The sequence below is a fragment of the Eumetopias jubatus genome, unplaced genomic scaffold (assembly GCF_037043125.1).
Source record: "Eumetopias jubatus isolate StellerSeaLion01/CBP00866 unplaced genomic scaffold, mEumJub1_p1.0 scaffold_10, whole genome shotgun sequence".
In the NCBI taxonomy this organism is placed as follows: domain Eukaryota; kingdom Metazoa; phylum Chordata; class Mammalia; order Carnivora; family Otariidae; genus Eumetopias; species Eumetopias jubatus.
This window is the reverse complement of record NW_028274816.1, coordinates 50,016,388-50,030,440: the sequence shown is the minus strand read 5'-3', so window position 1 is coordinate 50,030,440 and position 14,053 is coordinate 50,016,388. Positions and strand designations below refer to the sequence as shown.

Sequence of the window (14,053 nt, the reverse complement as noted above, 5' to 3'; positions counted from 1 at the left end):
AATTGGAATCATATAGTATGAGCTCTTTGGTGTCTGGCTTCTCCTCACTATAATGTTTTTGAGATTCATCCATGTTTTTGCAAGTGTCAGTAGTTCATTGTCACTCCGATCTTTCTGAAATAGAGTTTCTCCTGTTTCTAATACTCTCTCTTTTCCTGTTGCTCTTTCCTCTCTCAATTCCCTTGATTTCCAGTCTAACATCAGATGTTGTGATTAAGTCATTTTTGCCTTCCACAGGTTCTGTAATCCATGATGTCTATAAAGAACTGGAACATTACAAAGATGTCACCTTCACCGAGACTTATTCCTCAGTGGAAGGACTTGAAATTCCTCATAAATAATACCCTGAAGGATATAAAGGTGATGTGTATGAGAGATATGCACATAGTGGGCTTGTACTAAATACCCCTGCCAAGGCAGCCTGTGGCATGGGTAACATGTGAGCATGTTCTTTGGAAGAGCCCTCCCATACCCCTAAACAACTCCTCCTTCTAGATTCAGATGATAACAATTATAATTAAAAGACATTCTGCTGCAAAAAACCCAAAAACCAAAACAAAACAAAAACAAAACAGAAAATGGACTCAGATGGATTAAACAAGCAGGAGGTGCCTTTGTCTTACATGTTGTCAAGGACCCATGTTCTTTTTCTTTCTTTTCACACCATCCTTAATATTTTAGTTTATCATCTTAAGGTTACAAGATAGTTCCTGCACTTCCAGGTACCAGCTTTAAATTGCAAGTAGGTAGAAGCGAGGAAAAGGCCAGAAAGTACAGAGCTGTGCCAGCCTTGGAGTACCACAGTGCCACTCTATATTGCCAGAATCTCTGAGTCCATGATCACCCTAAACAAGATCTGAGTTTTGTTGGGATGGAAGGAGGGGGATGGGGAAGGAGGGGGATTGATATGGAGTAGGCAATAGTACTTCCAGGCGCAGATACATTGCTTGGGTTTAAGATAGTCTTAGTCTTTTAGAGTCTTCCTGAGAAAAGCACTGATACTGTTGAGTGAGTGAGCAAACTGTGTGTGCATAAAATCTGGAAAGGAGAAGAGGAATGGTGATTAATGGAATAAAGGGTATGTAAATGACTTTTCAGATTCAATGAAGAGGAATGGGAGATTAAGAGCTCAGATACCAGTGTCCTTTCTCTCAACTCTGCTGCCCATCACTGAACCAGCAATGACAGTGGAAGTTCTCTGTATTCTGTATTCTCTCAGTATACACAAAGATCTGAATATGAGAAATAGAAAGAGAAGAGAGATTGTAACTTGCAGATAATGGCCTCAGTATAGTCTCAAATCCTTTGTGGATGCAGAGAAACTCGGAGAGTTAGAGTCATGGAGCATTGTTCAAGAGGCAGTGAAGCACAAGCATCTGCTGAGATGAGGGACCTCAAAAGTAGATTTTACGAGCCTCAGTTTTGGCTAATTAGGATGAGGAAGTTCATGTATTTACATCCTAGATATATACTATGTCACAAGAAGATAGTGTGTGTTGTACATATTCTACTGTGTATCATGTTAAAAGGCATATATCTCCCTTAATACAACACACACACACACACACACACACACACACACACACACACACTGGGTCAGAACACAGAATGTTAGAGCTGAAGCACAGTTAACTCCATGTTGTGAATAGCACAATTTTCCTTGGATGCACATAAGAATAGCGAAAGGTGCCTGCCAAAGGGTCTAGTTCTCATGCCCACATGGTGGGCATTCTATGTCTGTGAAGTATGAGTTTCCCACAGGCAGTGATAGGCAGTGTATCATGAAGTGTGATGGTGACAGGATTGGTCCTTTGTGTATAGGCAGGAACTCTGAAGAGTTGTTCCAACTGTGACAGGTGGGAGATATTTGCCAAGGTTGGATTCCTTTGTCATACTCATATAGGATTGTATTCCTTTCTTTTGAAGTACTTATTTGTTTTGTACAGACAGACATTTGTTAGTTGTTTATATAATGCCTGTTTCCCCATTGGACTCTTATCTTCTGGAAACTAAGGCCATGTCTCTTTTACTCAGCATCATATCCCTATGTCCCCATAGAACATATCAGCCTTTCTCAAATTTTCCTCATCTAAACCATGGAAAACAAAATTATTTGAGGGGATATTTTCTTAGTTCTCTTAAGGATGGTACATAACTAGGAGCATTCTAGATGCATAGGGGAGAAATTAATGCCTTATGTAAAATGGACACTTTAGGATATTAGGGCTTACTTCTTATGGAAACTTGGTTGAGAAAGGCTGGGAGGTACTTTAAATTAAGATGTGGGTGAAGGTGAGGAAGAGATGACTCCCCCAAATAGTACTTGCCAGTAGTAGGGTGAATAAATGTTGGTTAGCTAAAAAACAACAGATGTCCACTAATCCTCAATAAATATTTACCAAATGAATGAGTGAGTGGGTACTCAGGCCTTTTAGCTCAGGCCACTCTTCTCTCTCAGGCTGATGAAAAACCAAAGAATGATGTGATTGTATTGAGTGACTGGCCTAAGACTCTATACCAGGAGCCTCACCATCCCCAGAGCAAGCCTTTCATCTGTTTCTATGCCATCGATGTCAACTATTTTGTGTCCTTAAACTGGGTGGAACCACATTCAAAACAAATACAGGTAAAGCTACCTCATTTTTTTTTCCTATCATACCTCAACTGCCCTCAATATCAGGATGAGATTGATTCTGAGTTAGCTCATTTTAATATGCATCTCCATAACCCAGTCTGACCTGGATGCAGTGATCTTTTTTCACCTCTCATCATCAGGTCCAGAGAATTCATATTCCCCAGAAAGCAGATTGAAGGCCAAAGAAAGAGCCTTAATCATTGTGTTTCTATTACATACCCGAATCCCAGTACCAGGAAACTCCCCAAATCAAGCTGTTCAGTCTTTCCTTAGTCTTACAGGAGGGAACAGGTATCTAAACATTCAACCCTTCCTACCCCTCACTCTTGGGGGAGAATCTGCCTCCATGGTCAGGTTTTCATTTCTCATCCTCTTCTAGGCAGTACTTTGGGTACAGAAGAAAGATACAGAAATAGGAGGAATGATAGAGAAGATAAAGTTTCCTGTGATGGATCAAGTGCCACCCATTGAAGCAATGGTCCACACAGGTTCCTACCACATGTTAATTGCTTACTGTGGTGACATGCGCCTGCGGCTCTTCGGAGATCACCATCAAGCATTCATATCTCTGGGCACAGTGCCCTGTTGTTTCTCCATCAGCTGCCTCTGCTATGACTCAGAAGCTGAGATACTGCTCTCTGGTACCTTGGGGGCTGTGGTTACCTGGCTTATCTTACCAAACGGCAGGGGCCTCCAGATGGCACAAACAGTGCTCATGTCTGATCATGAGTTTGTACAGGGCTTTTCCCTGAATGGCCCCCAGGGCTCCCTCCTGGCTCTCTGTGAGAATAAGGTGAGGGTCTTCACCCACCAGGGTCAGGGCCAGCTGAAAGAGGTAAAAAAGTTCACTCCCACAGCCAATGGCTCTTCTATCACCTGCTCCTTCACTTGTGTCTCTCAGGGCTATTTCTATGCTGGAAACGAGGATGGAGAGATCCATGCTTGGGGTCTAGACCAGGGTAACTTCCTCCACAGCTTCCAAGCCCATTCCTTATCAGTGATATGTGTTTACAGCCGGCCAGAGACCTACACCTTACTAACAGCAGGCCGAGAAGGCGTTATAAGGGAATGGAATCTTGCCTTTGGGAACTTACTGCGGCAGCTGGATATTGATGAGGATTTGCAGCAACTGCAGTTTATTGATAACACCACTTTTTTCTGCCAGACTACCCACACTTTCTCATTGCACCACCTACCATATTTTTATAGCCTCTTCAATGTCTGTGGTTCTGCTCCTGAGCAGGTGCAGCGGGTCTGCTGTGGCCGTAATTGGACTCGAATCCTGTGTGCTACTAAGGATGGTTTATTGCGCTTCTTGTCTCCAGTAACAGGAGATCTCCTGGTTATCACCTGGCCTCTACTTGTCATGGATAAGGCCGTGGCTTGGGCCTATGACTCAGACAAAGAAGAGCTCTTTGTGGCAACAGGCAGTTCAGAGGTGCTGGTGTTTGATGCAACGCGCTCTCCTTGCACGGCCAAGTATCTGGTATGCACCTCAGTAAACTCTAGGGATAGAGTAAGGTGCCTGGCCTATGGGCAGTCCCATTTGGGCATGGGCCTAATAGGATTGATGTTCTGTGGGCATGACAGTGGCATTGTGAGAGTCCTCTCCCACTACAGCTGTGCTCGAATAGAAAAGACTGTTCACTCTGGGGCAGTTTTGGCACTGTCTACCCTAGAAGGTCCTCAGGAAATCTCCTTACTCTGTTCCTATGGCATGGATAATACTATACACCTGACAGAAGCTGTGCTTCAGAAAAACAAGGTAATCCTGCAGCCCGTAAGCAAAATTCTCTGTGCTTGCCCCCTAACACACGTGATCCTCTTGCCAGGTTCTGTGGGTGCCATCACTGAGAACCACTGCTGGCATCTCTGGCACTACCAAGATTTTCTGAAATCTTCAGAATCAAAACAAAGGTCTGTTAGAGACAAAGAGACAAAATGCCTGCACCAGTGTCACATCACTTCATTTGATGTCTGCTCTTCCCTGAAACTTTTTGTCACAGGGGGCACTGATGGCTCAGTCCGGATCTGGGATTTCCATGGTAGACTCATAACTGAGTTGGACTCAGCATTGCATTTTGGCCCACTCTGCTTTGCCAATAATCGGGGTGACCTGCTTTTGACTTTCAACCAGAGTCTTTACCTGGTATCCTGCTTAAAATTGCTCCCTCCTGCTCAGCTGATTCACCTAGCCATCCTAAGCAGTGCAGATGATATACAAGAAGTCCCTAAACCCTTCCTGCCTAGCTTCTTCTTTTCTTTTGAAAGAGTATTTGTACCCAAATTTGTCTACCTTGGACAAGGGCTGCAGGAATTACAGGGACTAGAGGCCCTTGTTAACAAACGGGTCATTGCCTTTGACAATACTGTGCCCCATGTTGTAGAGGAAGAGAGTCATATGTCCACTCTGATTCAAGAGGAACCCAAATCACACTTTTGGGAGGATAAGGATATTGCTTTTGACCCCAAGCATAATCGTCCCCAACACTTGGCTCCTGCTCAGTTACATCTTGCTGGCTGGGATGGATTGAACCCCTACCATATATTATGTTGCTTCTTTGGTAAAGGGCGGCAATGGCCCTTTGCTCCTGATGGCTACATCCCCAACTCAGTTATCCGTGCCCGCCTTTGGCCTGATGGTACCCCAATCTTCTTACGCTATGATCTGTACCAAGATAAAGACTGGGACATGACCCAACTCGTCAGATGCCAGACACTGTCACCTATGCCTCTACTAGAAGAGAACATCTCAATGAGAAGGGAGAGGGATAAATCCAAGAAGTGGAAACGAACTTTCTATGATGTTCTAGTAAGCATAATGAACCGAAATTGGACAGGAAGAAAATTTGATGAAGGAATTATAAATAATTTAATCGAGGCCATCCTCAACCTCACAATTTACTGCTCTATAGACCAATACAAGACATACATTAGTGTCCTGGCACAAATTTTTGCCACTTATCAAGTATCTCCAAGATTGTGCTCTGAGGCTGCCTGTCGCCTGATGGAAGATACAGTTCATCCCAATGCACACATCCGTAAGCTAGCCTGGGAGGGGTTGGAGAGGCTAGGTGTCCTGAGCCATCTCTTTGCTGTTCCACTGGCTATGGGATTGATGGACAGTGATGAAAATGTGAGGGCTAAGGCCTTATACCTTATGATAACAGTCACAGGCATCCAAACTAAGACTATGCTGGCAGGCCTGCTGAAGAAACGAGACACGTTCCAAGAAATGCAGTAAGTTGGATAGTGGCTTTCCCCATTCTGTTTCTTCTAGTTCCTAACCTTTTTCTCTTATTCTCTTTTTATACAACGTATTCCCTTTTTACACAACTCTCTTTCTATTCTTCCCCCCTCCCCGACACACACACTATGTTCTTTTTTTTCTATTTGCTTTTTTCCTCCGGTGCCTACCCCTCTTCTTCTAACCATTGATTAGCCTGCCCTTCTGTCACTTCTTCACTTCCTTAAGATTCCTCAAGACTCAAGTCCACAAATCTTCCAACCAAAAAAGCATCTTGTATCTGGCAATTCTATTTCTTGCTATATTTATTTCTTCTTTACCCATCCTTTACTTCAGACTACTTTGTCCTCATGGCTACTTTATCCCTGTCTCTTCAATTGTAATTTCTCCTCCTCCTCCTCCTCCCTGTCTCTCTCCTTTCCTTCACTCCTCCTCCTCCTCCTTCTTCAAATCTTGTTTTATCACTGGCTTGGTGTCATCCTTCTTTCCCCTTGACTTTTGTAGGCGGGAATTTATTGGAGAAACCTCTCTGGACCAGCTGCTGGGGATCCAAGCTAAAGATATCCAGTGCCTGCTTACTCAGGTGGAGCAGCAGCTAAATGAAAACCTGACTTTGTCATATAGAGACCAACAACCTACTTTTTATTTAGACATATCAATGGCTGGTAAACCTGAGACCCTTGTCAAACAAATGGTCATACCTGAAGAGATCACCAAACCAAAGAAAAGAAAGACATATGTTCAAGCAAAAAGAAGAGAGCTTAGTATGTATGGGGTAATATATGGGGTATATTTGGGTCCCACCTCAGGGCACCAAAAGACAGGGTCAGTAAGGCCAGGGTATCTAAAATGATACCAGTGGGAACATAATTACATAAAGAGATTCTTTTCCACAGAAAATAACCTTCCTGGGAAAGAAACACATAGACCACAACAAAGACCAACGTCTTATTTCTTTAGGATATGAAAGCTGGGATAAAATGGCAAGCATTTCTGTACCATAAAGCCTCAGTCCCCTTTGCCTTTGTACCTCTTTTTTTTTTTTTTTTTTAGTATATGTGCTGCTGAAGTGAGCACTGCCTTTGTACATCTTATGGCTATTCATTGGACTAGATATTACAAAGGATATTCACTCAGAACTTCTGTTTTTTCTTAACTATTTTTCTCCCAATATCTCTGCAGTTAAAAAGGCCCTGACAGTTTCCAGAAAGCCAAGACAGACAGAGTTTGTAAAATTTAGCTCTATGTTGGTGCCTTCAAAGGATGAAGATGAACAAAGAGAGGCCAGGAAATCAGAGCAGATTGACACCAGGGATGTTACCTTAGAGCCTAAACTGCAATTAAGTACTTTCAGCCCAGCCAAATCTCAAGAGGATGCTGAATCAGAGGAGGTTGTGATGGAAGCCACAGAAGGAAGAGGCCACATGGAGGTGACAGAGGTTATGAAGGCCATAGATCAACGTGGTACAAAAGATTATGGAGAGGTGTTCCCTGAGGTGGAAATACACGAAGTAGAAGGAGGAGGCCACATGGAGGTGACAGAGGTTATGAAGGCAATAGATCAACATGGCATGAAAGATTATGGAGAGGTGTTCCCTGAGGTGGAAATACATGAAGTAGAAGGAGGAGGCCACATGGAGGTGACAGAGGTTATGAAGGCCATAGATCAACGTGGCATGAAAGATTATGGAGAGGTGTTCCCTCAGGTGGAAAGACAAGAACTCATGAGTAGGCGTTGGAAAAGGGCACTGGAAAAAAGCCGTGAAAAAGTAGCTGCAAAGTTGAAACAGGAAAAAGACTTGAAGGATATTTCAAAGACAACTGCAGAAGAGCCCAAGAAAAAAGTCATGCAGATTACTGAGCAAGAAAAATATACAAGGAAGAAACATGGGAAGAGTGATCGAGGTTTGGCTGGTATGCCTGGACGCGTGGGTAGATCAGATACCAGGTCTTGGCGGGATGACATTTGCTATCTTGTTACCTCGCGGATAGCAAATTCGCATCCAGGAACGTTAAGAGATCTGGGTCAAGAATTGGTGGACTTGGCTCAGGTGGTGCTTGGTCCCCAAGAGCCCAGCTGGGAACTCTTCCAAGAGATCTGCCCCCTTCTAAAGGACTCATCAGAATTGGATGAACAAGTGGTAGAAGAACCATCCATTATAATTGAAAAAGCGGATATAGAGGTTGTTGAGGAAGAAGGGACAGAATTGAGAGGACAAAGGGACAAAAAAGCATTAAAGAAGGACAAGGCATTTTCTCAAATGAAGAAAAAGAAAGTTGCTTTCTTAGATAAACTAGCCTTAGAGAAAAGGAAATTTAAAAAAGAAGCTAGGAAACTGGCCAAGCAAGAAGGGAAAACAGCTGAGGAAGAAAGGAAACTGAGTACACCAAAGAAGAAATTAATACAGGGAAAGGAGAAACTGACCCATCAGGAAGAAAAAATAGCTTGGGAAGAAAAAATAGTGGCTTCCCCACAAGAGAAATTAACCCAGGAAGAGCAGAAGTTAGTCTTAGGAGAAAAGAAAGAGACTGGAAAAGGGGGGAAACTGAGGGAAAGAAAAAGAGTGACCTGGAAGGAGGGGAGGGCAGGGGTAAGTGGGACTTGGAGAAGGGGTAAGTGGGACTTGGATAAGATTATAATGGCCCACGAAGAAGGCATGTGGCCCCAGGAAGAGGGGTTGCCTATCTGGGGAGAGAGGAAATTGTCCCAGGAAGAGGAAGAGCTGGATAAGGAAGAGGAGGAGCTGGGTGAGAAAGAGGAGCAGCTAGGTGAGGAAGAGGAGGAGCTGGGTGAGAAGGAGGAGGAGCTGGGTGAGGAAGAGGAGGAGCTGGGTGAGGAAGAGGAGGAGCTGGGTAAGAAAGAGAAGCAGCTGGGTGAGGAAGAGGAACCTTGTGAGGAAGAGGAGGAACTGGGTGAGAAAGAAGAGGAGCTGGGTGAGGAAGAGAAGGAGCTGGATGAGAAAGAGGAGCAGCTGAGAGTGGAAGAGGAGGAGCCAGTTGAGGAAGAGGAGCCAGGTGTGGAAGAGGAGAAACTGGCCTGGGATGCAGAGGAACTAATCCTGCACTTAAAGAAACAAGTTGAAGGCAGGAAGAAAAAGTCCCACAAGAAGAAGAAACACATCCAGGGTATAGAGAAACATGTTGAGGAAGAGATCCAGGAAAGGGGGAAATTGGCCCAGGAAGAGGAACATTTGTCTAGTGAAGAGGAAGGACTGTCTGTGGAAGAAGGAAAACAGGCATCAGAAAGGCGCAGCTTGGCAGAGCAAGAAATTAAATTGACTCCAGAAAAGAAGAAATGGTTAGGAAAGGAGAAAAAAGAGTCCTATAAAAAGAAACAAATCCAAGAAAAGAAAAAACAAATTGGGAAACAGGAGAAAGAACACCAGACTAAGAAAGAAGAGAAAGAATCCAAGGACAGATGGTTAGCCCGGAAAAGAAAGAAACTGGGCCTAGAAGAAGAGGAAAACCTTGTGGAAAAGGAGAGAAGGGCCCAGAAAGAGGAGGAAATAACCAAGAAAAAGAGGCAATGGGCCTGGGAAAAAAAGAAAGCTGACTTAGGAGAGGAGGAACGGGCTAGGGAAATGGAGAAGTGGTCACAGGAAGAAAAGAAACAGGCCTGGAAAGAAAAGATACAGGATCAGAAAGAGGAGAAATTGGCTCGAAAAGTGGAGAAACAGACTGAGGGGAAAAAAAAACGGGCCAGAGAAAAAATGAAACTGATCCCAGAAGAGGAAAAAAAGATAGAGGAAATTGAGACAGTGTTTCCCCCAAAAGAGAAACAAGCTAAGAAAGAGGAGAAATGGGTTGGGAAAGATAAGAAATCCACTGATGAAAATGAAGAGCTCCACGAAAAAGAGCAACTAGCCCTAGAAGAGCAGAAACAGGCCCAGGAAGAGAGAAAATGGAGTCGGAAAGAGGAGAAAGAGAGCTTTCAAAGAAAACAATGGGCCTGGGAAAAAGAGAAGTTGTCTGTAGAAGAGGAGGAACACGCTGATGAAATGCAGAAAACGTCTCAAGAGAAACAGGAAAAAGCACTGACGAAAAGACTGACCCAGAAAGACAGTAAACTGGTCAAGGAAGACAGGCGTATTGATAAGAAAGACAAGGCAATAGCCAGGAAGGGAATTGGCATAACTAAGACAAAGAAAAAAACTGAGGAAGAGAAAGAAATTATGAAAGAAGAGGAATTGTCCCAGGAAGAGAGGGAACTGGCCTATGACATTAGGACCAAGGAGATGGGTGTTGCCAAGAAAAAAAGGAAACGAACCAAAGAGGAGAGAATACAGGCAGTGAGGAAACTGGATATGGAGAAAGGGATTCATTCTGAAGAAAAAGAGGCTAGTTCCAGGTTAAAAGATATAAGGAAGAGAGAGAGTTACCTGTTGAGGATCCTACATAAAATAGTTGGAGAAAGGAGTATAGTACCACTGGAAGAAACAGAAATATCTAAGGAAGAGAGATCATGTATGATGGGGAAGAGTGGAATGGATGGCCAGAGGTGGGAATTTTTTAAGGGAGAGAGAGAAATAATGAAACAAGAGAAGGAGCTGGATCAGGAAGAGAGAAAAGTAGAAGATGACAGACTGGCCACCAAAGAGAAAACACTGACTGATGGAGAGAGCTTGGAGGAGAACCAAAGGTTATTAGAGAAGGTCCAGGGAAAGATACTATTAGATAAAGTCCAGGTAGAGAGTATATTAAAGGAAGTCCAGGAACAAAATCTGTTAGGAAAAAAGCAGCTAAAGAAACTTCTAAGGAGACTTGAGAATAAATCAGATAAAACTCAGCTAAAGTACTTATTAGAGAATATCAGAGATACCCTGTTTGAAGGCTTATCTGAGAGTTTGACTGAGGAGGAAATAAAGGAAGGTCCAACGATGAAGGGGAAAGAGGAGGAGGGCATCACTGAGGAAGGAGAAGAGGAAGAAATTTTGCCCAGGAGAGAGAAAGGGAAATATTTGATTAGGAAGAAGAAGAGGAAGGCAAGCCTGAGTGAAGAGGAATTGGAGGAGAACTTGGCTAAGAAGCATAAGAAAGAGAGTTCAACCCAAAGAAGGAAAAAGGAAAAGAGGTTGACTCAAGAGAAAGAGAGGCTGAGTAAGAAGAAAAAGGAGAGCCCACATGAGGAGGAGGAGAGCCTGACTGCGGAGGAGGAGGAGAGCCTGAGTGAGGGGGAGGAAGAGAGTGTAAATGAGGAGGAAGAGGAGAGCCTGAGTGAGAAGGAGGAGAGCCTGAGAGAGGAGGAGAGCTTGAGAGAGGAGGAGGAGAGCCTAAGTGAGGAGGAGGAGAAGAGCCTGAGTGAGGAGGAAGGGGAGGAAATGGAGAAGATAGAGAAAAGAGAGGAGGAGGAAAAGAAGGAAAGGCAGAAGGACAAGGAGAGCAGACTTATGGAGGTGATACGCTCAGAAGAGAGAGCACTGAAAACCGAGCTCTCCAAGAAAGAAGTGAGCTTATCGAAGCCAGCAATAGAAAATGAGGCTCTTGCTGAGAAAAGGGAAGGTACAATTAGAAGGGAAGTTCCTTTTAAGAAAGAAAGATTGCTTGATGGAAAGAGAGATCCCACACTTATGGATAAGGTCATGTGGCCAACAGTTCTGAAGAGCCCTTTCAAAATACCACTCCCAGTAGCCTTGGAAAAAGAGAGAACGCCCCTAGAAGTGTTGAGAGTTCATCTGGATTTGGAAGGACAGGAAAGTCAACTTCTTGGAGCACACCCTATGACAAGTTCTTGGGGAAGACAAGAGGATGTGCTCTTGGAGAAAGCCAGGGGTTTGAGAATAGGCTTAGAGACCCAGATCCCAGAAGGCCTCCACAGGCCAGAGTCCCACTTATCAGATATTATCATGAAATCACAGAAACCTGAACGTTGGCCCAAAGGTGACAGGTGGAAGTGGTTCTTTAAGTACCAGGATTCCCCAGTGAGGAAAACTGAAGGCCAGGCTCCAGGGCCAGCCCCAGCCCCAGCCCTATCCCTTACTTCTATACCAGCTGAAAGGCCATGCTACTCAGAAGCAAGCTTCTCAGATGAGGACTGGGTTAACAATGCCTTAATAAGACTGGAAGCAGGAGAGCAGCTTTCCAGGGACAGTTTCCATAGACTGTACCAGCTCCTCAGAGACTTCACTTCAAAGGGATACATGAAATGGATGCATTTGTGCAATCTTAAAGCCATTGCTAAACACCTAAGGCAGAACCTCGAGGTAAGTCACACAGACATATCACAACAACATAAGAATGCTTTGAGTCCAGTGCACTTAAAAGTGATCCCTCCAATTAGAAGAAAAGAAAAAGAGAGCCGGCTAGAGCCATTCCCTGTCGTTGAACCAGTGTTACCATCAGCTACCAGGAGGTCTCAAACCCCAGAAGCTCTCAATTGGCATCTCTTAGCTGAGTCCTACAGGAAGAAGCAGGCACGACAATTATCCTCTGCTGTTAAGGAGATACCGCACCTTTATCCAATCAGAAAGGATGTTCCCCCAACTGTCTATCCCTCTGTTGATAAAAAATCCCTGGACTTGATATTCCAGAAGGACTTCCAGGCCTTGAGGGATAAGGGAGAGCTCCCTAAATTTCACAAGGCAAAGAGGGACACACTGTCCATACCTTCACCAGTGTTACCATCAATCACCAAGAGGATTCGAGTCCCAAAGGCTATAAATTGGCATCTTTTAGGAGAAACTTACAGGAGTGCACGGGTACAGCAACTATCCAATGCTCTCAAAGAGATGGAAATGAAACATTTCTATCCTGCTGCAAGAGAGATTTTCACAGGTGCCCATGCCTCGGTGGACAAACAAACTCTAGCACTGATGTTTCAGAAGGATCTCAGGGCTTTTAAGGGAAAAGACAGGCCCCTCACATTGCCCAAGTTGAAGAAGGCACAGCCCATCTCTAAAAAAAAGGAAGAGGTGCCTCAATGGGAGACATTTGTGGCACTGTACCATGTTTTGCAGATGATGCAGCAACAATATGCAAAAGACAGCACTGCTTGGATGGAACAGTTTTACCAACTCATGGATCTGTACAAATTTAAGTCCCCCCAAATCCAGAGGCTTCTACTAAAGTTGCTGCAGAGAGAGGAACTCCAACCCCAAGAGATCATGTACAAAAAGGCCCTGAAAACTCAGGAGCTGGTACCTGGTGAACGGCTGTTCTGTGGCTTGTTTTGGGGTCATTCCCATGTCCCTGCAAGTCCTCTCAAGTTCCATAATATTGTACCTCTGCCTGGGAAGAGCAGGGTGCATACTATCCAACCTGTGGGCATCGCCCAGTATGGATTCCTAGAACTTGCCTGGAAAAACCTACCACAAGTCAATCCTTACTTTATTGAGAAGCCGCCCAACATCCCTACTCCTACTCTATGATTTGGCCTAACATTAGGACTTTGGGGTCTTGGTGGGAAATAAGCCTGGCAATGGATTTTAAGCCTCCTTCCCTTTTCCCCACTTCAAGGTGGGGCTAGACAAGGACTTGTACTCATTCAGTTCCAGAAACCTGCTACCTTGTGCTGAATAAAATGACATTTCTCATTTGTAACAATATTTTGGCTTATTTCTCTTCCTCCCCAAGCCTAGAATCCCCATGAGAAAACAGATAACCTTTGTTCTAACAGGGCCAATTGTTTTTTCAGTCAGTGGGGTACATCCTTTGGATGGTAGGGGCCAGCATTTGATCAACTTTTTTTTTTTTTAACAACTTTTGATAGAAAAGTCTGTCCATGAGCTCTTTTCTTTGGTATTTCCTTCCTCAAAGGTTCGTAGGGGGAGAATGGTACAGTGGGGCTTTTATTTATTCAGCATTAATCTGAGAGGAAGCAGAGAAGACCCATAATTTTGCCCCTTCACAAACTTTGATCTATCATTCCTGGATGTCTCTAAACCTCAGTGTTCTCATCTACATAATGCGGAAATAGAGTGAAATAATGATTAAGAATGCCAACTTTGAATTTGGAAGAACTCTCATTCCAGTTCTTTTTCTGCCATTTATTAGCTCTTTAATCTTAGCTTTTGGTTTCCTCAAAGTAAAATGCTGATAATGATGCCTACCTCAGTGAAACACTTAACATAATTCCTGGAATATAGTTCTCTTTTTCTAATGGGTAGCTATTTTAATGGGAGATGTAGCTATCTTAAGTGTGTAGATGAAAATAAGAGATCTAGGATTCAAATAGG

At 43.9% G+C, this 14,053-nt stretch overlaps 1 protein-coding gene across 3 annotated transcripts; it reads left to right on the top strand.

The window, feature by feature from the left end:
* The first annotated feature begins 249 nt into the window (after nt 1-249).
* Nucleotides 250-13,246, top strand: LOC114198939 (WD repeat-containing protein 87-like). 3 transcript variants are annotated; one of them, XM_088027164.1, is made up of 8 exons: nt 283-360; nt 2,459-2,626; nt 3,015-5,875; nt 6,387-6,646; nt 7,065-7,343; nt 7,512-9,891; nt 9,928-11,068; nt 11,126-13,246. In XM_088027164.1, exons 1-8 carry the CDS (start codon nt 283-285, stop codon nt 13,244-13,246), a joined length of 9,288 nt encoding a protein of 3,095 aa, XP_087883290.1. The 3 variants fall into 3 exon arrangements, with proteins under 3 accessions (XP_087883288.1, XP_087883289.1, XP_087883290.1); XM_088027163.1 differs by having other exon boundaries at nt 253-360; nt 7,509-8,816; nt 8,889-13,246; XM_088027162.1 differs by having other exon boundaries at nt 250-360; nt 7,065-7,471; nt 7,577-13,246.
* Nucleotides 13,247-14,053: the final 807 nt, after the last annotated feature.

Coding starts and splice junctions, on each gene's coding strand:
- LOC114198939 (XM_088027162.1), top strand. CDS start 250: ATGATGTCTATAAAGAACTGGAACATTACAAAGATGTCACCTTCACCG. Junction 6,647..7,064: donor AGCAAAAAGAAGAGAGCTTA/GTATGTATGGGG, acceptor ATATCTCTGCAG/TTAAAAAGGCCCTGACAGTT. Junction 7,472..7,576: donor GCATGAAAGATTATGGAGAG/GTGTTCCCTGAG, acceptor GATTATGGAGAG/GTGTTCCCTCAGGTGGAAAG.